The sequence below is a fragment of the Microcaecilia unicolor genome, chromosome 8, assembly GCF_901765095.1.
Source record: "Microcaecilia unicolor chromosome 8, aMicUni1.1, whole genome shotgun sequence".
In the NCBI taxonomy this organism is placed as follows: domain Eukaryota; kingdom Metazoa; phylum Chordata; class Amphibia; order Gymnophiona; family Siphonopidae; genus Microcaecilia; species Microcaecilia unicolor.
The window spans coordinates 57,689,432-57,713,031 of record NC_044038.1 but is presented as its reverse complement, the minus strand read 5'-3'; the positions used below and the strand labels follow the sequence as shown (position 1 = coordinate 57,713,031).

At 49.2% G+C, this 23,600-nt stretch overlaps 1 protein-coding gene across 3 annotated transcripts in view; it reads right to left on the bottom strand.

Moving 5' to 3' along the window:
* Positions 1-23,600, bottom strand: part of CCNF (cyclin F) — a 207,402-nt gene that overhangs the window by 90,613 nt on the left and 93,189 nt on the right. For all 3 annotated transcript variants that reach the window (XM_030213122.1, XM_030213120.1, XM_030213121.1), the window contains exons 5-6: positions 1,950-2,143; positions 626-679 (exon numbers count right to left, since the gene is read on the bottom strand). In XM_030213122.1, the coding sequence (XP_030068982.1) occupies positions 626-679; positions 1,950-2,143 (248 nt within the window). The remainder of the gene's footprint in view (positions 1-625; positions 680-1,949; positions 2,144-23,600) is intronic.

The window sequence follows — 23,600 nt, the reverse complement described above, 5'->3', positions numbered from 1 at the left end:
TGGTAATTGCTAATGGGGGAACGGTTAGCGGGTACCCATAAGCCTAGCACCCTGTAGAACGGACCACAGAGACTCCCACTCCTTAAAGACCATCTCCAAAAGGGCCCAATGGAGAAGACAACTTAGCAAGGCAATGACAGCCCACCAGAATGGTATGCCCCACTGCAGGACCTCTGCCAACTGGTCAATCAGTGTCTGCAACACCACCTCCCTGAACTGTACTACTGGAGAGGTCTGTTTTTCCACAGGTGAGAGCTCTCCGACTCTGCAAAGTCCAAGTGTTTTGGAGGCCTAGAGCCTGGTATGTCCTCCTCCCACTCAGGATCCCCACACAGAAAATTATGACTTCATAACCCTGCTTATAATTATAAATTTAATCTTGAGTTAAATAAACTTTAGTATTTCCAAATGATTTTCTTCTATTTGCATTAAACTATCTTTAGATTGAGAGGCCTTGCCTTGAGATGTTAAAATGAAACTATTAAAAAATATATATTCTTGTATTTGAGATGAACTAAGCCAGCCAAAACACAACATTCAAATTGTATTATATCAAAAAGCCCTCAACATTACTATAGATTTTGAAACATTCTTTTTGTCTCTTCTAAGATAATGATTTGCTTACCTCAAACAGATTTAGAACTTTAGCTAGGCAATAAAGAATAGATCCTCTATGAGCCTTAAAAATAAAATTTAAAATATATTAGAAAAACAAAACCAAGAAAATATACAAATTAAGACTGAATACTTCATGTAGTTATGATGTAGCTCACATTTTGGTTTTAGAATTGGTAAATTATGTATACAAATTCTAGATCTTAAAATACTATTTCCACTGTAGTAAGAAGAATGTGATGCTTAATAGCTAAGACACTTTAATGAGAATTAGGAGAGCTTCAAGAATGCATATTCAAATTTCCTTTATCACTGTTCATGCAACGAAGTAGGCTGGTCTACACCTTTTTTTTTTTAACCCAGTTCCAACTGTGTAAGTAAGCACTGGTCCTTTTCCCCCTAAAACTGCTTGCAAAACTAATTTATATCTTACCTATAAAAAAAATGTGTTACAGGCAAGTTACAACACAAACAGCAATACATTAATATATAAAAACAACACACATTTAACAATGACCATAAGCCTCTAATCCAGCGTTTTTCAGCCAGTGAACCATGGAAGTTTGGGGTCAAGGATTCAGTTTGTGCTGAACACCTGCAGACTTCTCTCCCTCTTGTCCGCTCCCCAGTCAGAAATCCAGCATCTCCCTTTGTCTCTCAACCCACTTCCCCCCATACATATTAAATTCTCTTCTGTAACGGTCAGCAGCAGCAATTCAGACAGCATATTTGCACTAACTCCAGAGTCTTCTGACACTTCCCGCCTATGCAGAATGTCAGAGATTGGGTTAGAGGGATGAAGGTGATATGGAGTATTTGGGGGATGGTGTGCCTTAATTTTAACACCTTGTCAGTGTGCCATGAAATGAAAAAGGTTGAAAATCAATGTTCTAATCGTAATTTTCAATACAGATAATTATAATTAAAAAAAAAAAAAAAAAAAACCACCCCCAAACATAGTAAAACATTGAAGATCAAAATCTTGACACCCAACCGCTAAGAAAGTATCTTGAAAAAAAGTTTACTTGCTTTTGAAATTTAAGCGCATCTCCATCCAAACTTCAAATGTTTATTCCAAAGCATGCAAATATACAATAAAATTTTCTATCACCCTGACATGTACAATATTCTTCTAGGAAGTTAAAATAGGTTAGATTTACTGATGTGATAAGGGTGTTAGCATGCATGTTCCAAGCAGTAACACATTAGTAAATAGGTTCCACTCCATAGACCAGAGGTGCTAACATGGTAGCACATTTTAGTAAATCTAGCTCAATGATTTTGTATTCTGCAGCATACCTAAAAAGCACCCTACATTGACCTCTGTGACGTACATTCTGTAGCTTACACTCCTCCTTGAGGCTATCAAATACCACAGCTTTACAGCAGCTCCCATTCAAAGACCATGGGGGTCGGATGAACAACCAGATGAATGGTGTCATGCACACATTCAGGCGCTCCGTCAAGCTGAAGAAATGGGATGCCTTTAATCCATTCACTTCTGCACGACCCTCATCTGAGATTGACACTACAACCAAGCAAAGAAAATAGCAATTGAGAAAATCTGCTTAGCAAACTTTCAAAACAGTTCACATGGTGACTAACAGGACTGAGGCACCACATCATTACTGCTACTGAAATTAATTTTTAGGCCAGCCTGGTGACAGACAACTCAGTGCAAAAAGTTCCTGTTTTGATTTCCCGAGTCTGGTCTGCTACTTCCAAGTTGACTGGAGATGCTGCAAAACGAGAAATTAAATCTTACCTGCTAATTTGCTTTCCTTGAGTCTATCCAGACCATTCTAGAGTGGGTAATATGCACTTCTACCAGCAGAGGAAGACTGACAACTATTGAGTAGTAACACCTGTATAAAGGGACTGTGCAACCCTGACCTGCTCAGTATTTTGAATAGCAAAGCCCAAGAGTAAGAATCAACCAAATTCCCTTCACGTACCCCCAGAAGGAAAAGAGCACCAGTCATCCATCCAAAAGTGAATACGAAAACCACAGTTGCAACTTCCTTAGCAGGCACCCCACCATCCCAAAGTGACACAATCTTCCTGGGTGGGGTTCGGGAATGGTCTGGAGAGATTCAAGGAAAGCAAATTAGCAGGTAAAAGCTAATTTCTCCTTTATCATCTGCTCCAGACCATTCCCGACAAGTGGGAAGTACCAAAACAGTACTCACCGAGGGTCAGAAATTCCCCGGACCAACACAGAAGCCCCAAAAGAAGCGCCCTGTCTGGACTGAACGTCCAACCAGTAGTGCCTGACAAAGGAATGAAGAGAGGACCAAGTTGGTACCCATCAAATGTCTTGTGGAAGAATGTTCCGCCCAAGATGAGCCTTGTAGAATGTGCACACAACACTACAGGCGCACACCTTACCACACACCAATATGCGGACATAGCCTCCTTAATCCAGCGAGCAATGGAGGCCTTTGACACAGCCTCCCCCTTCCGTGGTCCACCAAATACAAAGATGATCTGACTTGCGAAATTCTGTCATCCTGCAAACATAAAACTTTTCAGTGCCCTAAGGACAGCGAGCCTATACAATAAAGGGGACTCCTCCCTCGAAAAAGAAGGCAAGGAAATAGACTGATTAACATGAAAAGGAGAAATCACTTTAGGCAGAAAGGACAGGACTGTCCTCAGACATGTTCGCCCGAGAGAAAACCAGAAAAGATTCCTGACAGACACGACAAAGTTTGCAACTCCGAAATATGCTGCGCCGTGATAGCCACCAAAATCACCACCTTGAGAGAGAAATCTTTAAGTGAGGTCTGCTGAAGAGGCTCAAAAGGAGCCTTAAATGCCGGAAGCACCAAATTCAAATTTCAAGGAGGAATGACTGGCCAAACCGGAGGTCGCAACCATTTAACCCCCTGAAAAAAAAAAAACCCAGTAAAAATCTGAATTGAGAGCCAACTATTTCCCCTGAACCGGACCCCACAAACAAGCCAGAGCTGTGAACTGGACCTGAAGGGAAGATGACCACTTCAAACCGCAATGAAGGAAATCAAGAAGTCACCAACAGTAGTCCACAAAGAAATCACATCTCTCTCATCACACTAAGCCTCAAAAACACACTATAACCACACATATACCAAGGAGGTGGAACACTTCTTGGAACTCAAAGTATGAACCACCCTGGAGGAATAGCTCTTCTTCAACCTCACCCGCTTAACAGCCAAACTGAGAGAACAGAGCCACATCGGGTATTAGACTGGGGCCCTGCCTCAGCAGACTGCACTTGATAGGAAAACGAAGTGGATCGCCCCCCTGCAACCAGATCTGCTTACCACAGTCCATAGTAGCCAACTTTTCAAAATTATTGGGGGTGCTAAGCCCAATGAAAATAACCCCTCCTTGGACACATACAAGGAATTTTCTCAATATTGGGGGTGCTCAAGCACCCACAGAGTCGGCTCCAATGCCACAGTCAGTGTGGCCAGAGACCACAAGAACCACCCCGACCACCGTGACCCTGAATATGAAGAACTCAACCATGAAGGGCCAGAGGGAAAACAGCAGCCTTTGACATGGCCAGGGCTGAGTCAATGCATCCAGGCCCTTGGACAATGACTCCTTTCGAAAAGCCGCTGTGGCCATTAGGTCCATGATCGAAGACCCAATGATTGACAATGAGCTGAAACGCGAAGGGAACCAGACTCCATTCCCCTGGATCCAGGTGATGGTGACTGAGAAAATCCGCTTCCAGATTTGCGGTACCAGCCACATACACTGCCAACAGTGACTGTAGATTTTGCTCTGCCCAGAACATAATTAGAGCTGCCTCTTGTGCCAACAGAGAGCTCTTTGCACCCCCCTGGCCATTGACATAAGCGACCGCTATCGCATTGTCAGAGCACGCAAACATCCCAGAGACGAGTCAGTTGCTTAAAGGCCATCAGGATGAGATGACTTGCCCGAGTCTCCAGATGGTTAATCAACCATTGGGCCTCCGACCGGCGGCCCTGGGCTACTTGCCCTTGACAATGAGCTCCCTACCAGGAGAGACTGGCATCCGTTGTCACTAGCACCTAACCCAGAAGGGCCAGAGGCACGACTCCTCAGATGCCACCGATCCAGCCACCACCGAAGGCTGAGGTGCACTGTACTCCAAAACATTACTCTGCAAGAGCTCACATTGACTGAGGAGACCAGCACGACAAGAAGGCCAACTGAAGAGGCCTCATATGAGCCCTGGCCCATGGAACAACCTCGATGGTCGCTGCCATGGGGACCCCAGAACCTGGAGCATCTCCCATGCTGATGGAACCTTGGACCGTGACAATCCGACATATCTGAGGCAATATTCAGGATCTGCGCTTCCAGAAGGAACATCATCCCGTCTCAGGTGTCGAAACATACCCCCAGATACTCCAAAGACCGACTGGGGGGGAAGAGAACTCTTGGCCAAATTGACAATCCACCCCAGATGCTGAAGCCGATGGACCACTCGAGAGGTAGCTGCCTGGCTGTCCTTGACCGACTTCGCCCGGCTCAGCCAGTCCAAGTAGGGATGCACCAGAATGCCCTCCTGCCTGAGATGAGCCACCACTACCATCATATTACCTTGGAGAAGGTCTTCGGTGCCGTTGCTAAGCCAAAGGGGAATTGCCTGAAACTAGTAATGCTCCCACAAGATCGCAAAATGGAGAAACCTTTGATGATCGGAAAGAATGGGACTATGGAGGTATGCCTCTGACAGATCCAGATATGTCAAACTCAGCTGGCTGCACTGCCACAATCACTGATCCATGAGACAAGGAGAGGCACGCAAGGCCAGGTTCATGTGCTTGAGATCCAGAATCAGATGCCAGAAATCCTCCTTTTTGGGCAGAACAAAAGGAATACCTCCCAGAATCTTTCTACCTGAGGAACAGGGACCACTGCCCGCAGGGCCAAAAGCCTCTCCAGGATCTGCCAAACAGCTGCCACCTGGACAGGAGACTTGCAAGGAGATACAAGAAAGGCATCTTGAAGATGACAAAACTCCAGCGCATAGCCGTGTTTGATAATATCCAGGACCCACTGATCCGATGTCATGCAGGCCTCACCTCTGGTAAAACATATGCAACCTTCCACCAATGGGCACCACTAGAGACTGGGCCCCTGCACCTTCATTGTAAGCCCTGGTGCCTCCAGCACCACTGGAGGCCCCACTGCGACCTCCTGTCCTATTAAACCAAAAGGAAGGAAAGGACGGAAAGGGCTGGCTTCTACTCCAGTAATGACTACACTGGGAACCAGCCCTGCGACCTGGCCTATACCTTCAAAGCTCCCAAAGGCACCCTCGACCCACCGAACAGGAAGCTGTCCGGGACCCTTCCTCCGGGAGCCGAAGGACCTTGGACTCTCCCCAAGCTTTTGACCAGCTTCTCCAACTCATCCCCAAAGAGCAACTTGCACTGGAAAGGAAGTGGATAAACCATAGAGACCACGTCCACTGAACAATTCCTAAGCCACAAAATAAAAACACCAGCTACAATGAGTGCCAGGTTCTTCGCACACGCACGGACAAAGTCATACAGGGTATCTGAGAGAAAGGCTGTGCCCAGGTCTAAATTAATTATATCTGAAGACGTCTGTGAGGAAGATGTCAGAGCGTCTGGAAGGCACTCTGCCCATTGAAAAACAGGACCGAGCCACGTAACCCCCACAAATGGCTGCTTGCAAAGCCAAGGCTGACACCTCAAAGGTGCACTTGAGAAGAGCCTCCATTCAACGATCCTGAGGGTTCTAAAGGGCCACCCCACCCTCCATAGGAACAGCTTTCTTGGTGACCGCCGTCACCGAGGCATCCACCTTAGGTACCTGGAAAGACTTCAGGTCCGCCAAAGGGATCCATCGCCCAACCAATGCGCAAAGGAGAAACTAATGTATGCCACTCACCCTCCACCCACAAATCCTCGTGATAAGGAAAGGTCAGGGGTGGCCGGCACACCCCCTTTAGTTTCAAAAGTTTTTATTGATGATTCAACGTTTTGAACAGAATCAATAAAGTCAAACACTTTATGATCGTAATAACGTCATAGTTGTATACATACATCTTAACTGCATCATCAATATTTTACATCATTTTCTCCCCCTCTACCCACCCCCCCCTTAGCATCTTCACATTGATCTTCTTACATCATGGTACGGCACACCCCCTTTAAAAGAGGGTCACCCTTCCATGTCACTGGAAAGGGATCCTCCGACAGCTTGACAGCCCATAGGACCTCCGCCAACAGAGTTGGTAACTCCTTCCATCTAAAATTTTGGACTACGGAAGGATCTTCACCCATAGGCACCTGAGTAAGCTCATCCAGACTCTGCCTCCCAGGGATCCTCCTGCTCCGCAATCAGAAGACGCTCGGACCTGAAGGAAAGCATCTCCCTTGCAGCCAACCTAGCCTTCTTGGCCCTAAGGGCCACTCCTGAAACCCAAGAGAACCCTTGGAGGCACTGGGCGCCGAAGGTTCCCCCACAGTATCCACAGGGAGCCCCCTCTTTAGGCAATAAGCTTGATGAAGCAAGAGTACAAATTCAAGGGAAAATTGAACCGGCAGTCCACCTCCCGAATCAAGGCCTGTAGCGCTCTGCACTAAGATGGCAGATGTTCCCGCCAAAACAGCATCCGATACGCCCCGCATTGGGAGCACAGTTGCTCCGGGAGCAGCCTCCTTACTCTGCCAGGGGGCCTTTCCGGCGCCCCAGACACACCTGACTCCATGTCCACGTTGCCCTCCAAGTCCGTCTCTTTACACATATGGCACAAACAGCTGTACATGGAGACAACCCAGCACAGGCCATTCACTGGCACGACTTCACCTGGGAGGTCATGCTCCACTCAACACTGAGGTGTCCAGCTATCAAGCTTCCCACCATCACAAAAAAACACCCCCACCCCAAAACAGTTGCAAACAGCCCCTTGTGCCATGTTACTTTACTCCGTCCCCCCCCACACAATTGGCGGTGCACTGTTCCGACTACAGGCCCACCTCAAGGAACTCCTCCCAGGCAAGCGAGGGACAAGGCCTTGGAACTCCACTCCCAGCCAGGGGGGGGGGGGGGGGAAGAGACTCGGAGACCGAAGTGTACATCCCTCAGACGCAGGGATGTAAAGCCCGAGACCAAGTACAGATCTCTCTTTAAAAGCCAATTGAGTTCTGACTTGTCCTTTTATTTATTTAGCACACTTCTGAAGAACTGATTTTTTTTTTTTTTTTTGCAAATGGGGCTAAACAGGCGCACCCAAAGAAGAGCAGAACTGCACAGATTCACCTACCCGTGCTGGGAGATTGAGAAATAATGAGGTCAGTGCACAGTCCCTTATACAGGTGTCACTACTCAATAGTTCTCAATCTCCCTCTGCTGGTAGGCGTACATATTACCCACTCATCGGGAATAGTCTGGAGCAGACGATAAGGAAAGCAGCGTTCATAGCACCTAGGGTATGGAATCATAGTCATAGTCAAATGCAATACCTGGTGACTGGCATTAAGGTTCATAGCAAATGGTTCTTGAAGGAGTTCTGGTACCTATTCTCCTGACCAGGAAGATTACTGCAATAGCTAGACTAAATATGCTGGGAAGAAAAAGAATGGAGTCACCATTTACACTTTCCCACAGGTAGCCAACAGTGTCGGTGATTCACACAGGCCAGCTCCATGGCCTTCCTCCTGTCAAGTCCTGCCCTTAACGTCAAACAGGAAGTTGCAGTAGAGAAGGTGGCACTTGACAGCAGGAAGTCCAAGGAGCTAGCCTTGGTGAATCGATGCCGGCTGGCTGCAGGAAAGGCAGTGTGCATACTCATCTCACGATAGTGGTGCTGGGAGCCGGAAGGGAGCGAGTAGAAAAGAGCTGACCAAAGTTAGATTGAGAACCAAGACAGCATGACTGCTGAAGCTCATGAGGTTAGTAAGTATCCATTCCCTCTTCACGCAGCCATTAACCCTGTTCACCCAAAGCAAGCAAACCTATGAGTTGCTCTGTCCACGATGTCATTCTTATTGTTGGTAGCATTTTTATTTGATCTCACATACTTTCAAGCATGCCGGCTTCTGCAGCATACATATGTACAAAGAGGAAGTATTGGTTTTCCTCCATTAGAATAGTACTTAGTTCTAAATTATAAATCATTGTGTCATTTGGAGGGGCTGGTTATAGGAACTCCCTGTATTTGTACAGAAATGTTTTCACCTAGTAAAAAGACCACCAAAACAGACATGTTATGAGTATCAGATGTTTAACAATCAAATTTACTATTTTTAAGTACAATTTTTTAAAAAATCAATTAGGTCAAGCTTATCATATTTAAATTATTATTCAAGCATTACATCTTGAAAAAAGAAAAAGATGATTTTAAGTCAAGGAAAAACAAATCAGGAAAATACAATAGTAAATTACACAAAATACTGATCTATTACTCATCTCTAGTCCAACATCTGGGGGCTTTACACAATACTAGAGGAAATCAGAAATCTAAGATAACATAACAGCTACTAGCTTTAAAGTAAAAGACAACTGAGAAGGGCAACCAGAAATAATTAGTTTCACGGAGTTGAAGTTGTTAATGTCCTTGGAATTGGACTAGGTGACTCTGCCAGTTTAGCCCCCAAGAAAGAATTTAATTGTTTTGAATTAAAAATACATACTTAATCGAGTTAAATTTCAGAACACACTTGCAGGGAAAGTTCAGCCAAAACAAGGCACCTATTTGGAGAGCTATGGGGCGAAGTTTAAGAAATTCCTGTCTCTTCTTTTGTATGGTCTTTGAGACATCTGGGTACATTCGTATTTTGCAATCCAAAAATAGTTCTCTATGGAGAAAATACTGTTTAGTACCCAGTCTCTATCAGGCTGTAGAATGAAAGTCACTTTGAGCATAGCTGTTGTCAAGCCCTTTTTATCATCTTGAAGTATCTGGGTTAAGTTCATATCTAAGGTTTCTACAGGATAGTCTGTCCCCGCTTCCATTTGTTGTTCCATCTTACAAAAGGATTGTATATAGTATATCTTTGAAACTGGGGGATATGATTCTTCAGGAATTTTAAGCACCTCACTTAGATATTTTTTAAAATATCAAGGGTGAAACTGAAATTTGTTTAGGAAAATTGGTTAATCTTAAAGTATTGGATCGTTGATAGTTTTCCGAAATTTCAATTTTATTATGTAGGAAAAGATTTTTTTTATAAGGTTTACTTGAACCTGTTGGCTATCTTGTATCCTTTCTGAATTTGCTTCAATTTCTTTACCCATTGTTAGCATTTTTTTTAATCCCTAGCTATCACTTTTTCTTTCTCAATATTAAATTGCTGATTAAGGAGCTTGAATTTTTGAGAGAAAGAAGTCTCTAAGCCCAACAATGCTTCCCAAATATTGTCCAGAGTTATTTGAGGTTTTGTAGGCAAATATGACTTACTTAAAACTTCCAAACCTGACGTGGAGGTTATCGCTAGTTGTGCCACGAAGGATCCTAGATCTTCCCCAAGGCTTTCCTCTCCTCCTCTCTCTCCCGCACTTTCCTCCGCGGGGATCGTCGGCGTCTCCAGAGTCGAAATGGCGCACGTGCCAGGAAACCCCGTCAGCAGAATCGCTTCGGGTGTTTCCTGGGCCTTCCTCGGGTCCAGCGGCAGCATAGGTGGAGGAACTCGCGATTTAGGGCTGAAAGATGTTTCGTCTTCAAGTCAGGGATACGGCAGTCCTCTCCCCATAGTCCCCGACAGCGAAGAAGCACCCGCCATGGTTCCTGGTAGGAAGAAGCGATCCAGCGTCCCAGCAGTACGTAAAACAGGCGTCGCGGGGCTGGTGCGTTGTTTACCCCTCCTTTTAGGCATTGTGATATAGAGGAAAACCGGAGTTAGGAAAAAAGAGCCTGTCGTGAGATGCGGAGTTGCTTCTTGCACGACTTACTCAGACGCCATCTTGGCCCCATTAGGTCAAACTTAACATTTTTTTTTCTGTGCCTACATCAAAAGAATATGGCATGTGGAAACTTGCTCCTTTTGTTTTGTGGAATGCAGTAAGTTAGTAAATGAGAGAAAGGTTTCCTTCATGCAGAAATTTTGTCCAGTTAGCCTAAATGGGGCAACATTGTCCAGTTCAGCACAATATTAGCTGCCAAGTTCATACAAAGTTAATTATGCTCAGTGGAAAATAAATCTGTTGGCTCATGCTTCTTGCTATGTGAATATTCCATCACTGTTTTATTACTACTACCAAGTATTACATATTAAGGGCATTTGCTTTAAATTTTAATTTGTTTATCCAGTCCGTACATGCACATGGTTTTGCTTTTTAAACCCAAAGGTGAATCCTAAGTGTGGCAGAATTAGGTACAAAATGTATTTTTTCTGACTTGACTTGTTTTGGACTGCTTTTGTTCCTACTGACCCGTACATCTGCTGTCTAGAATTTTGGAAGATGGAAATGAGAAAATTATTAAGTTTTGGATGTACTCTACATAAGTTGTTTACTTTTTCAATGTGTGTATGGATGCCTATTCTGTTAAAGGCAGTATTGAGGACTAAAGTCTATCGACCAAGCGATACTTTCTTCACCTTTCATCAGGCTTGGGGTTCTCTGGTCAGGGGCCAAGGGCAGTTGCCCTAGTCACACTCCCCTAACACCATCCCTGGCATGTGCAATCTTTATATTTTGCACAGTACAAGAGTAAATGCATCTTTCTATATCTCTGGCATTATACTAAATAACTGTTTGAGGCTTGTGCTGATATGGGGGGGGGGGGGGGGGGGGGTCTGAGCTTGCAGGCACAGAACTCTCAGGGACGGGGAGGGGATGGGAACAAAACTCATGGGGACGGGGCAGGGACAAACTGTTCCAATGTCATTCTCTACTATGTATTAAAGGCATGAGAGAAGAGCCATATTTTCACCTGCTTCCTGAAACAGGTAGTCAAGTTATTCGTAGCCCCTCTGGGAGTAAATTCCAGGGTGTGGGGGCTACTCCTGAGAATGCTCGCTGGCAGGTATCACATTGTACAATTTCGTTTGAGAGGGTACAGATAGTGATGATCCTTGAGAGAACCTCAGAGGTCTTAAAGGTGTGTAAAGGGCTAAGATAAAATTATGTATCATACCTGATAATTTTCTTTCCATTAATCATAGCTGATCAATCCATAGACTGGTGGGTTGTGTCCATCTACCAGCAGGTGGAGATAGAGAGCAAACTTTTGCCTCCCTATATGTGGTCATGTGCTGCCGGAAACTCCTCAGTATGTCGATATCAAAGCTCCATCCGCAGGACTCAGCACTTAGAGAATTACACCCACGAAGGGACACTCTGCCCAGCTCACCACCGCCGAAACGGGGGAGGGGAATTAACCCAGCTCATCCCCACACAAGTGGGGGAGGGGAATCCGTCCAGCTCATCCCCGCGGAGCGGGGGAGGGACACCACACCCGCCAATGCGGGGGGATCTGGCTTATCCTGCAACCGCAACCGCGGGAGGAGCTGACTGACCCTAACACCGCCAAAGCGGGAGGGGTACAAAGCTGCCCTACAGCCGCACGAAGCGGGAGGGAGTGCCGGCAGAATTTAAATCTCAACCCAGCCCCGTAAAACGGAGGGGAGAGGAATGCAGCAGCTCACTGTAACACAAACTCGTCTCAACTCTTGAAGAATCCAAGTGAAAAAACTTGAACACGAAGTCTTTCTGAAGTAACTGAAGACTAAACTTGAACCTGAAATGCAACCAGACTAAAAACAGTACAGATATCTGGGAGGGGCTATGGATTGATCAGCTATGATTAATGGAAAGAAAATTATCAGGTATGATACATAATTTTACCTTCCATATCATCAAGCTGATCAATCCATAGACTGGTGGGATGTACCGAAGCAGTACTCACCCAGGGCGGGACATTGAAATCCCTGACCTCAACACTGAAGCTCCAAACCGGGCCTCCGCCCGTGCAGCCACAGTCAAGCGGTAATGCTTGGAGAATGTATGAGCCGAAGCCCAAGTTGCCGCCTTGCATATCTCTTCCAAGGAGACGGACCCGGCCTCTGCCATCGAGGCCGCCTGAGCTCTAGTGGAGTGAGCCTTCAGCTGGATAGGCGGCACCTTCCCCGCGGCCACATAAGCCGCTGCAATGGCTTCCTTGACCCATCTTGCCACTGTAGGCTTAGCAGCCTGCAGACCCTTACGAGGACCTGCAAACAGGACAAACAGATGATCCGATTTCCGGAACTCATTGGTCACTTCCAAGTATCTGATGATGACTCGTCTCACATCCAGATATTTAAGAGCAGAGTACGCCTCTGGGTAGTCCTCCCTACGAAAGGAAGGGAGACAGAGCTGCTGATTCACATGGAAGCGAGAAACAATCTTGGGCAGGAAGGAAGGCACTGTGCGAATAGTCACTCCTGCCTCAGTGAACTGCAGAAAGGGCTCTCGACATGAGAGCGCCTGGAGCTCGGAAACTCTTCTGGCTGAAGTGATAGCCACCAAAAAGACTGCTTTCAACGTCAGGTCTTTCAGAGATGCCCTCGACAAGGGTTCAAAAGGCGGCTTCTGCAATGCTCTTAGCACCAGGTTGAGATTCCACGCAGGCACCACTGAGTGCAGAGGAGGGCGCAGGTGATTAACTCCCTTGAGAAAGCGCAACACATCTGGCTGCGAAGCCAGGGAAGCACCCTTCAGGCGGCCCCTGAAGCAAGCCAGAGCCGCTACCTGGACTTTAAGGGAACTGAGCGACAGGCCTTTCTCCAGACCTTCTTGCAGGAACGCCAACACTGAAGAAATTGGAGCAGTGAAGGGAGAAAGTGAGCCTGCTTCACACCACGCTGCAAATATACGCCAAACCCTGGCGTAAGCAGTAGAAGTAGAGCGCTTCCTCGCTCTCAGCATAGTGGCGATGACCTTGTCTGAGAAGCCCTTCTTTCTCAGACGCTGCTGCTCAATAGCCAGGCCATAAGACCAAAGGGGGAGGGATCCTCCATCACCACGGGACCCTGATGTAACAGGCCCTGCTCCACTGGCAGCCGCAGAGGATCGTCGACTGAGAGCCTGATCAAGTCCGCATACCAGGGACGTCTGGGCCAATCCGGACCCACCAGGATTACCCTGCCGGGATGCTTTGCCACCCGGTCTAGCACCCTGCCCAACATGGGCCAGGGCGGGAACACATAGAGAAGCTCTTGAGTCGGCCACTGTTGGAGAAGAGCATCTACTCCCAGGGATCGAGGGTCCCGTCCTCTGCTGAAAAAGCGCGGCACTTGGCAATTGGCCGATGACGCCATCAGATCTAGGCTCGGCTGGCCCCAGCGCTTCGTGATGTCCAAGAACGCCTGAGCAGATAGCTGCCACTCTCCGGGCTCCAAGGTATGGCGACTGAGAAAGTCCGCCTTGACATTCATGACTCCGGCAATGTGGGCCGCTGACAGCTGCTCCAGGTTCGCTTCTGCCCACTGGCATAGATTCATAGCCTCCTTGGCTAGAGGGGCGCTCTTGGTACCTCCCTGGCGGTTGACATAGGCCACAGCCGTGGCATTGTCCGACAGGACCCGTACCGGCTTCAACACCAGTACCGGGATGAACTCCAAAAACGCCAACCGAATGGCTCCGAGTTCCAGGAGGTTGATAGACCACTTTGCCTCTGCAGGAGACCAGAGCCCCTGCGCTGTCCTTCCCAAGCAGTGGGCTCCCCAGCCCGACAAAGAGGCGCCCATCGTGACGACAATCCACTCCGGGGTCACCAGAGGCATTCCCGCAGACAACTTGTCTGTCTGCGTCCACCAGCTCAGCGCCTTGCGCACTGCTGGGTCCAAGGGAAGGCGCACAGCATAATCCTCAGACATCGGAGTCCAGCGCTGCAGCAGAGATTGTTGTAGTGGTCTCATATGAGCCCTGGCCCAGGGCACTACTTCCATCGTGGCCGTCATAGAGCCCAACAGCTGCACATAGTCCCAAGCCCGAAGAGGAGAGGCTACTAGGAACTGGTCCACCTGAGCCTGAAGCTTGACAATCCGATTGTCTGGCAGGAACACTCTGTCCACTTGGGTGTCGAATCGAACTCCCAGATACTCCAGGGACTGAGTCGGGCGCAGCAGGCTTTTCTCCCAGTTGATGATCCATCCCAGGGAGCTCAAAAGAGCAACTACCCGGTCCACAGCTTTGCCGCACTCTGCATAAGAGGGGGCTCGGATCAACCAGTCGTCCAGATAAGGATGGACTTGTACTCCTTCCTTTCGCAGGAAGGCCGCGATGACCACCATTACTTTGGAAAAGGTCCGCGGAGCAGTAGCCAACCCGAACGGGAGGGCTCTGAACTGGAAGTGTCGGCCCAGGACTGCAAAACGCAGAAAGCGTTGATGAGGAGGCCAGATGGGAATATGCAAGTACGCTTCCTTGATGTCCAAGGATGCCAGGTACTCCCCTGCCTTCACTGCCGCTATAACAGAGCGGAGAGTCTCCATGCGAAAGTGCCGCACTTTCAAGGCCCGATTGACCCCTTTGAGGTCGAGGATAGGCCGGACAGAACCTCCTTTCTTTGGTACCACAAAGTAAATGGAGTAACGCCCCTTGCCAAGCTGACTTTCTGGCACCGGAACGACCGCACCCACGCGGATCAGATTGTCCAAAGTCTGCTGCACTGCCACAGCTTTGACCGGAGACTTGCAGGGAGAGAGTACAAACCCGTCTCTTAAGGGTCGGCAGAACTCTAGCTTGTAGCCGTCTCTGATGACTTCCAGCACTGAAGCGTCTGAAGTTATTGTGATCCACTCGCCCAGAAACGAGGACAGCCGTCCTCCAATCTGCACTGGGGCGTGGACCAAGGCCCCGTCATTGGGTACGAGACCCGGGGGGAGGACCGGAGGGAGCACCTCCGGGACGGCGGTCTCTGCGAAAGGAATGCTGCTTGGGGGAGAAATTCCTCTTAAAGGAAGAGGGGGCAGAGGAACCCGACCTGCCCGGGCGGTACCGACGGGCTTCTTGAAAGCGTCCTCTGGAGGTACCGGGACGAGTACTAGCCCGAGCCCTGACCTCTGGTAACTTCTTGCCCTTAGACGTGCCGAGATCGGTCACGATTTTGTCCAGCTCGACCCCAAAGAGCAGCTTGCCTTAAAAGGCAATCTAGCCAGGCGGGATTTAGAGGCGTGGTCAGCAGACCAATGTTTCAGCCAAAGCCACCGCCGCGCAGAGATTGTCTGAGCCATGCCTTTAGCTGAGGCCCTCAAGACATCATACAGCAAGTCTGCCAAATAGGCTAAGCCCGATTCCAGGGCCAGCCAATCAGCCCTCAAGGAATGATCCGAGGGGGAAGCCCGCTGCACCATAGTCAGGCACGCCCTGGCCACATAGGAGCCGCAAACTGAGGCCTGCAAACTTAAAGCAGCCGCCTCAAAGGACGACCTTAAGGCCGCCTCCAATCTTCTGTCTTGGGCGTCCTTTAGGGCCGTGCCACCTTCCACCGGCAACGCTGTTTTCTTAGTCACCGCAGTGATTAAAGAATCCACGGTAGGCCACAGATAGGCCTCACGTTCACTTTCAGGCAAAGGATAGAGGCGGGACATAGCCCTAGCCACTTTAAGGCTCGCTTCAGGGACATCCCATTGAGCCGAAATTAAGGTGTGCATGGCATCATGCACGTGGAAGGTTCTAGGCGGGCGCTTCGTCCCCAGCATAATGGCAGAGCCAACAGGGGCTGAGGGAGAGACGTCCTCCGGAGAGGAAATCTTCAAAGTGTCCATGGCCTGTATCAACAGGTTGGGCAAATCCTCTGAGCTAAAAAGCCGCGCTGCAGAGGGGTCATCCGCTCCATCCGAGCGAGGATCCGTCTCCTCCAAGGAATCCGCAAAGGACCGTTGGGAGAACTCAGATACGCTGCCCTCATCTACATCGGAGGAGACAAAGTCCTCCAAGGCCTGGGAATCAACCCGAAGGCGTTTACCTCTGGGAACCTCAACCTCTTTACCAAACGAGGGAGCAGGGGCAGCGTTTTGCATAAGGAAGGCCTGATGCAGCAGCAAAACAAACTCGGGGGAGAAACCCCCCAGACTGTGCACTTCCGCAGCCTGGGCTACAGCCCTAGACGCACCCTCAACCGGCGCTCGCAAGAGCGGGGGAGAGACATGCTGCGCATCCAAAATGGCGTCCGGCGCGACACTCCGCGAAGGAGCCGCGCGGGAAGAACGGCACTTAACTTTAGCCGCTTTTGTGCCGTCGCCCAAATTAAGGGCGTTCATGGCATTAATGTCTCCAACCTCAAGGGCGGCCCAAGAAGAAGCCGTCCGAGCCGCGTGGCCGGCCAAGATGGCGGAGGCGAGGAGCGGGGGATGGGCGTTTATGGCGGGAAAAACCGCCACGCCGGAGGAAGGACCGGGACATTCATCGGTCACGAAACTGTCACCCAACAAGGGCGAATCAGGCTTTAAGACCCCCGCATCCCCTCTAGAAGCGCTCAAGCGATCCGGGGAGCGACTCTTTGCGCCCTCGCCCTCCGACGCCATATGCCACGAGGAGAAGAATCGGGGAACCCCCTGCCCGCTATAAAAAGGTAAAAATTACCTGCTTGCCGCTCCGAGCTGTAACGACCTGGTGTCCCAGTGAGTAGCTGCAATAAACGTTTAAATAAACGTCGAAATAAACGCCTTTAAGGACGTTCAAAATTTTTTTTTTTTTTTTTTTTTTTAACGGAGCCAGCGGGAGGGGGGAGAAAAGGAGGGACCTGGCACCACCAGGTTTGCACTTGCTCAAAAGAGCCCTCAACCCCAGGCACTCAACAAAACCTAAGAATTAGGCTTGGAGGCCTAGCCAGAGCTGCTGCTTTGTGTGACCACCACCTGCTGAGATAGAGAACATACTGAGGAGTTTCCGGCAGCACATGACCACATATAGGGAGGCAAAAGTTTGCTCTCTATCTCCACCTGCTGGTAGATGGACACAACCCACCAGTCTATGGATTGATCAGCTTGATGATATGGAACATTCTTTAAGTACTCTGGCCCATTTTGTCCGAGGACTTGAAAATCAAACCAGAGTTTTAAATTTAGCCCTATAAAGGTACTGGTAGTCAGTGTAGCATAGTTGGAGCAGATACAAAATCTTTTTGGTTTGGCCAGTGTACAAGGCATTACAGTAGACTAGTCATGATGTTATCATGGCATGGACCACTATGGTCAGACATCTTTTCAATATATGGTGTTTGATTGAAACACCATTTTACAGCAACGTGTTCTTTCCAAGCTATTACAATTTGGAATGTACTCCCTTCATCAATTCAATCTGAGGCTAGCTAAATGCCACTGCGTAAAAAACTAAACTTTTTATATTTGATAAATTCTGATTGTTTTCTTTTTAATGTTTTTTGTAGCTCCTTGTGATGTTAACTGCCTTGAACCTCCTGCTGGGTCTACTTAGTTGTAAAACTCTTGTACCTCAAACTCTTTGGTCTTTCTTGCGTGGGGGCCCTTGTTTGATCAGGTGATCTTCTGGAATGACCTCTGTTCTTCCTTTGTTACCTAAACCTAGTTAAACTCAAATAAAATAGGGAACAAACCTTTTCTCCTTAATCAAATATTGCTTGTTTAAAATCTAGGTTGTTTAATAAATACTGTGGCCTTGTGGTCAGAGCCCGCAGGCACGTTTCACACCCTTGGGGTCCCTGATCATGGGGTGGTAGCAAATATGGGCACTAGTATGGCACTAATAGCCTCTAGCACCCGTGTTTGCTTCTGATCCTCGGCTCCAGAGTGTTTTCATTTCCAAATTTTACATCTTAAAAATGGGAAATTAGATCATATCTGCTAATATTTTTCCTTGAGTTCCTCCAGACCAGTGCAGACACATGGGCGTATATTCTCCTGCAGCTGATGGAGACTGAGAACCAAGACTTTAAATCACCTCACACTATATAAGTATACGGTGCAACCTCCCTAACTAGTAACTTTCAATAATGCAAGAAGTGATAAATTTACCCCATCAAATCATGGAGCCAACTAGATTACCATCTGTAGATGAATCTATTCTCTGCAACATTCTACTGCAGACAAAAAGCATCACCGACTGCTCCAACCCCACATTATTATCCTTACACTCCAAAGAACTAGGGAGGGTTCTAGATTAGTCTATTCTGACTCAAAGAAGATTAGGTTACTCCAGACCAGTCCAAATGTGAGGAAAGTACCAAAAGCAACATCAAATGAACGAAAGGTCTGGTCCAGCCTGCCATTGATCCAAAAGCTGCATCCTGGAGGGCTTGTACATCCAGCTTTTAGTGCTGAACCAAAGAATGCAATGGCAGCCAAGCAGCTGTCCTACAAATCCACTGTGATGGAATCAGACCACATTCTGCCCAAACACATGCCTAACTCCTGGTAGAATGTGAATTCAGCTATGGAGGTACTGGGTGCCCCCTCCTTAATTCAGCATGCCATCACTTTTAGTAATGCCTCCCCCTTCTTGGCACTTCCAACTAAAACAAAAAGGCAAACTGAGCGACAAACAGTACATGACTGACATACAAACTGTGAAGACGATCCTCTCGTTGCTCACTTTCCATCTCCCTAACACCAGAAGCAAAACTTACTGGTTAATGTGAAATGAAGGCTTTAATGTTTGAAGAAAGGATGGGACTAGCCTCAGCTTTCTCTCAGGTCACCACAAAGGCTCCATGCAGCGTATTATCTATGACACTTTTTCTTGGGTGCTGACTCCCAAGGTGAACCACAGCATCAGGTAAGGTAAAATTATGTATCATACCTGATAATTTTCTTTCCATTAATCATAGCTGATCAATCCATAGACTGGTGGGTTGTGTCCATCTACCAGCAGGTGGAGATAGAGAGCAAACTTTGCCTCCCTATATGTGGTCATGTGCTGCCGGAAACTCCTCAGTATGTCGATATCAAAGCTCCATCCGCAGGACTCAGCACTTAAGAGAATTACACCCACAAAGGGACACTCTGCCTAGCTCACCACCGCCGAAACGGGGGAGGGGAATTAACCCAGCTCATCCCCACACAAGTGGGGGAGGGGAATCCGTCCAGCTCATCCCCGCGGAGCGGGGGAGGGACACCACCCCGCCGATGCGGGGGGAATCTGGCTTATCCTGCAACCTCAACTGCGGGAGGAGCTGACTGACCCTAACACCGCCGAAGCGGGAGGGGTACAAAGCTGCCCTACAGCCGCACGAAGCGGGAGGGAGTGCCGGCAGAATTAAAGTCTCAATCCAGCCCCGTAAAACGGAGGGGAGAGGAATGCAGCAGCTCACTGTAACACAAACTCGTCTCAACTCTTGAAGAATCCAAGTGAAAAAACTTGAACACGAAGTCCTCCTGAAGTAACTGAAGACTAAACTTGAACCTAAAATTCAACCAGAATATAAACAGTACAGATATCTGGGAGGGGCTATGGATTGATCAGCTATGATTAATGGAAAGAAAATTATCAGGTATGATACATAATTTTACCTTCCATATCATCATGCTGATCAATCCATAGACTGGTGGGATGTACCGAAGCAGTACTCACCCAGGGCGGGACATTGAAATCCCTGACCTCAACACTGAAGCTCCAAACCGGGCCTCCGCCCGAGCAGCCACAGTCAAGCGGTAATGTCTGGAGAAGGTATGGGCCGACGCCCAAGTTGCCGCCTTGCAAATCTCTTCCAGGGAGACGGACCCGGCCTCTGCCATCGAGGCCGCCTGAGCTCTAGTGGAGTGGCCTTCAACTGAATAGGCGGCACCTTCTCCGCGGCCACATAAGCCGCTGCAATGGCTTCCTTGACCCATCTTGCCACTGTAGGCTTAGCAGCCTGTAGACCCTTACGAGGACCTGCAAACAGAACAAACAGATGATCCGACTTCCGGAAATCATTGGTCACTTCCAAGTATCTGATGATGACCCGTCTCACATCCAGATATATGAGAGCAGAATACTCTTCTGGGTAGTCCTCCCTACGAAAGGAAGGGAGACAGAGCTGCTGACTCACATGGTAGCGAGAAACAATCTTGGGTACGAAGGAAGGCACTGTGCGAATAGTCACTCCTGCCTCAGTGAACTGCAGAAAAAGCTCTCGACAAGAGAATGCCTGGAGCTTGGAAACTCTTCTGGCTGAAGTGATAGCCACCAAAAAGACTGCTTTCAACGTCAGGTCTTTCAGAGATGCCCTCGACAAGGGTTCAAAAGGCGGCTTTGTAAGGTTCTTAGCACCAGGTTGAGATTCCACGCAGGCACCACTGAGTGCAGAGGAGGGCGCAGGTGATTAACTCCTTTGAGGAAACGCACCACATCTGGCTGCAAAGCCAGGGAAGCACACTTCAGGCGGCCCCTGAAGCAAGCCAGGGCCGCTACCTGGACTTTCAGGGAACTGAGCGACAGGCCTTTCTCCAGACCTTCTTGCAGGAACGCCAGCACTGAAGAAATTGGAGCAGTAAATGGAGAAAGTGAACCTGCTTCACACCACGCTGCAAAGGTACGCCAAACCCTGGCGTAAGCAGTAGAAGTAGAGCGCTTCCTCGCTCTCAGCAGAGTGGCGATGACCTTGTCTGAGAAGCCCTTCTTCCTCAGACTCTGCCGCTCAATAGCCAGGCCGTAAGACCAAAGGGGGAGGAATCCTCCATCACCACGGGACCCTGATGTAACAGGCCCTGCTCCACTGGCAGTCGCAGAGGTTCGTCCACTGAGAGCCTGATCAAGTCCGCATACCAGGGACGTCTGGGCCAATCCGGACCCACCAGGATTATCCGGCCCGGATGCTTTGCCACCCGGTCTAGCACCCTGCCCAACATGGGCCAGGGCGGGAACACATAGAGAAGCTCTTGTGTCGGCCACTGTTGGAGAAGAGCATCTACTCCCAGGGATCGAGGGTCCCGTCCTCTGCTGAAAAAGTGCGGCACTTGGCAATTGGCCGATGACGACATCAGATCTAGGCTCGGCTGGCCCCAGCGCTTCGTGATGTCCAAGAACGCCTGAACAGATAGCTGCCACTCTCCGGGCTCCAAGGTATGGCGACTGAGAAAGTCCACCTTGACATTCATGACTCCGGCAATGTGGGCCGCTGACAGCTGTTCCAGGTTCGCTTCCGCCCACTGGCATAGATTCATGGCCTCCTTGGCTAGAGGGGCGCTCTTGGTACCTCCCTGGCAGTTGACATAGGCCACAGCCGTGGCCTTGGCCGACAGGACCCGTACAGGCTTCAACGCCAGTACCGGGATGAACTCCAAAAGCGCCAACCGAATGGCTCTGAGTTCCAGGAGGTTGATAGACCACTTTACCTCTGCAGGAGACCAGAGCCCCTGCGCTGTCCTTCCCAAGCAGTGGGCTCCCCAGCCCGTCAAAGAGGCGTCCGTCGTGACGACAATCCACTCCGGGGTCACCAGAGGCATTCCTGCAGACAACTTGTCTGTCTGCGTCCACCAGCTCAGCGCCTTGCGCACTGCTGGGTCCAAGGGAAGGCGCACAGCATAATCCTCCGACATCGGAGTCCAGCGCTGCAGCAGAGAGTGTTGTAGTGGTCTCATATGAGCCCTGGCCCAGGGCACTACTTCCATCGTGGCCGTCATAGAGCCCAACAGCTGCACATAGTCCCAAGCCCGAAGAGGAGAGGCTACTAGGAACTGGTCCACCTGAGCCTGAAGCTTGACAATCCGATTGTCTGGCAGGAACACTCTCTGCCCACTTGGGTGTCGAATCGAACTCCCAGATACTCCAGAGACTGAGTTGGGCGCAGCTGGCTTTCCTCCCAGTTGATGATCCACCCCAGGGAGCTCAAAAGAGCAACCACCCGGTTCACAGCTTTGCCGCACTCTGCATAAGAGGGGGCTCGGATCAACCAGTCGTCCAGATAAGGATGGACTTGTACTCCTTCCTTCCTCAGGAAGGCCGCGATGACCACCATTACTTTGGAGAAGGTCCGCGGAGCAGTAGCCAACCCGAACGGGAGGGCTCTGAACTGGAAGTGTCGGCTCAGTACTGCAAAACGCAGAAAGCGTTGATGAGGAGGCCAGATGGGAATATGCAAGTACGCTTCCTTGATGTCCAAGGATGCCAGGAACTCTCCTGCCTGCACTGCCGCTATAACAGAGCGGAGGGTCTCCATGCGAAAGAGCCTGATTGACCACTTGAGGTCGAGGACAGGCCGTACAGAACCTCCTTTCTTTGGTACCACAAAGTAAATGGAGTAACGTCCCTTGCCAAGCTGATTTTCTGGCACCGGAACGACCGCACCCAGGCGGATCAGATTGTCCAAGGTCTGCTGCACTGCCACAGCTTTGACCGGAGACTTGTAGGGAGAGAGTACAAACCCGTCTCTTAAGGATCGGCAGAACTCTAGCTTGTAGCCGTCTCTGATGACTTCCAGCACTGAAGCGTCTGAAGTTATTGTGATCCACTCGCCCAGAAACGAGGACAGCCGTCCTCCAATCTGCACTGGGGCGTGGACCAAGGCCCCGTCATTGGGTACGAGACCCTAGGGGAGGACCGGAGGGAGCACCTCCGGGACGGCGGTCTCTGCGAAAGGAATGCTGCTTGGGGGAGAAGTTCCTCTTGAAGGAAGAGGGGGCAGAGGAGCCCGACCTGCCCGGGCAGTACCGACGGGCTTCCTGAAACCGTCCTCTGGAGGTACCGGGGCGAGCACTAGTCCGAGCCCTGACCTCTGGTAACCTCTTGCCCTTAGACGTGCCGAGATCGGTCACGATTTTGTCCAGCTCGACCCCAAAGAGCAGCTTGCCTTTAAAAGGCAATCTAGCCAGGCGGGATTTAGAGGCGTGGTCAGCAGACCTATGCTTCAGCCAAAGCCACCGCCGCGCAGAGATTGTCTGAGCCATGCCTTTAGCTGAGGCCCTCAAGACATCATACAGCAAGTCTGCCAAATAGGCTAAGCCCGATTCCAGGGCCGGCCAATCAGCCCTCAAGGAATGATCTGAGGGGGAAGCCCGCTGCACCATAGTCAGGCACGTCCTGGCCATATAGGAGCCGCAAACTGAGGCCTGCAAACTTAAAGCAGCCGCCTCAAAGGACGACCTTAA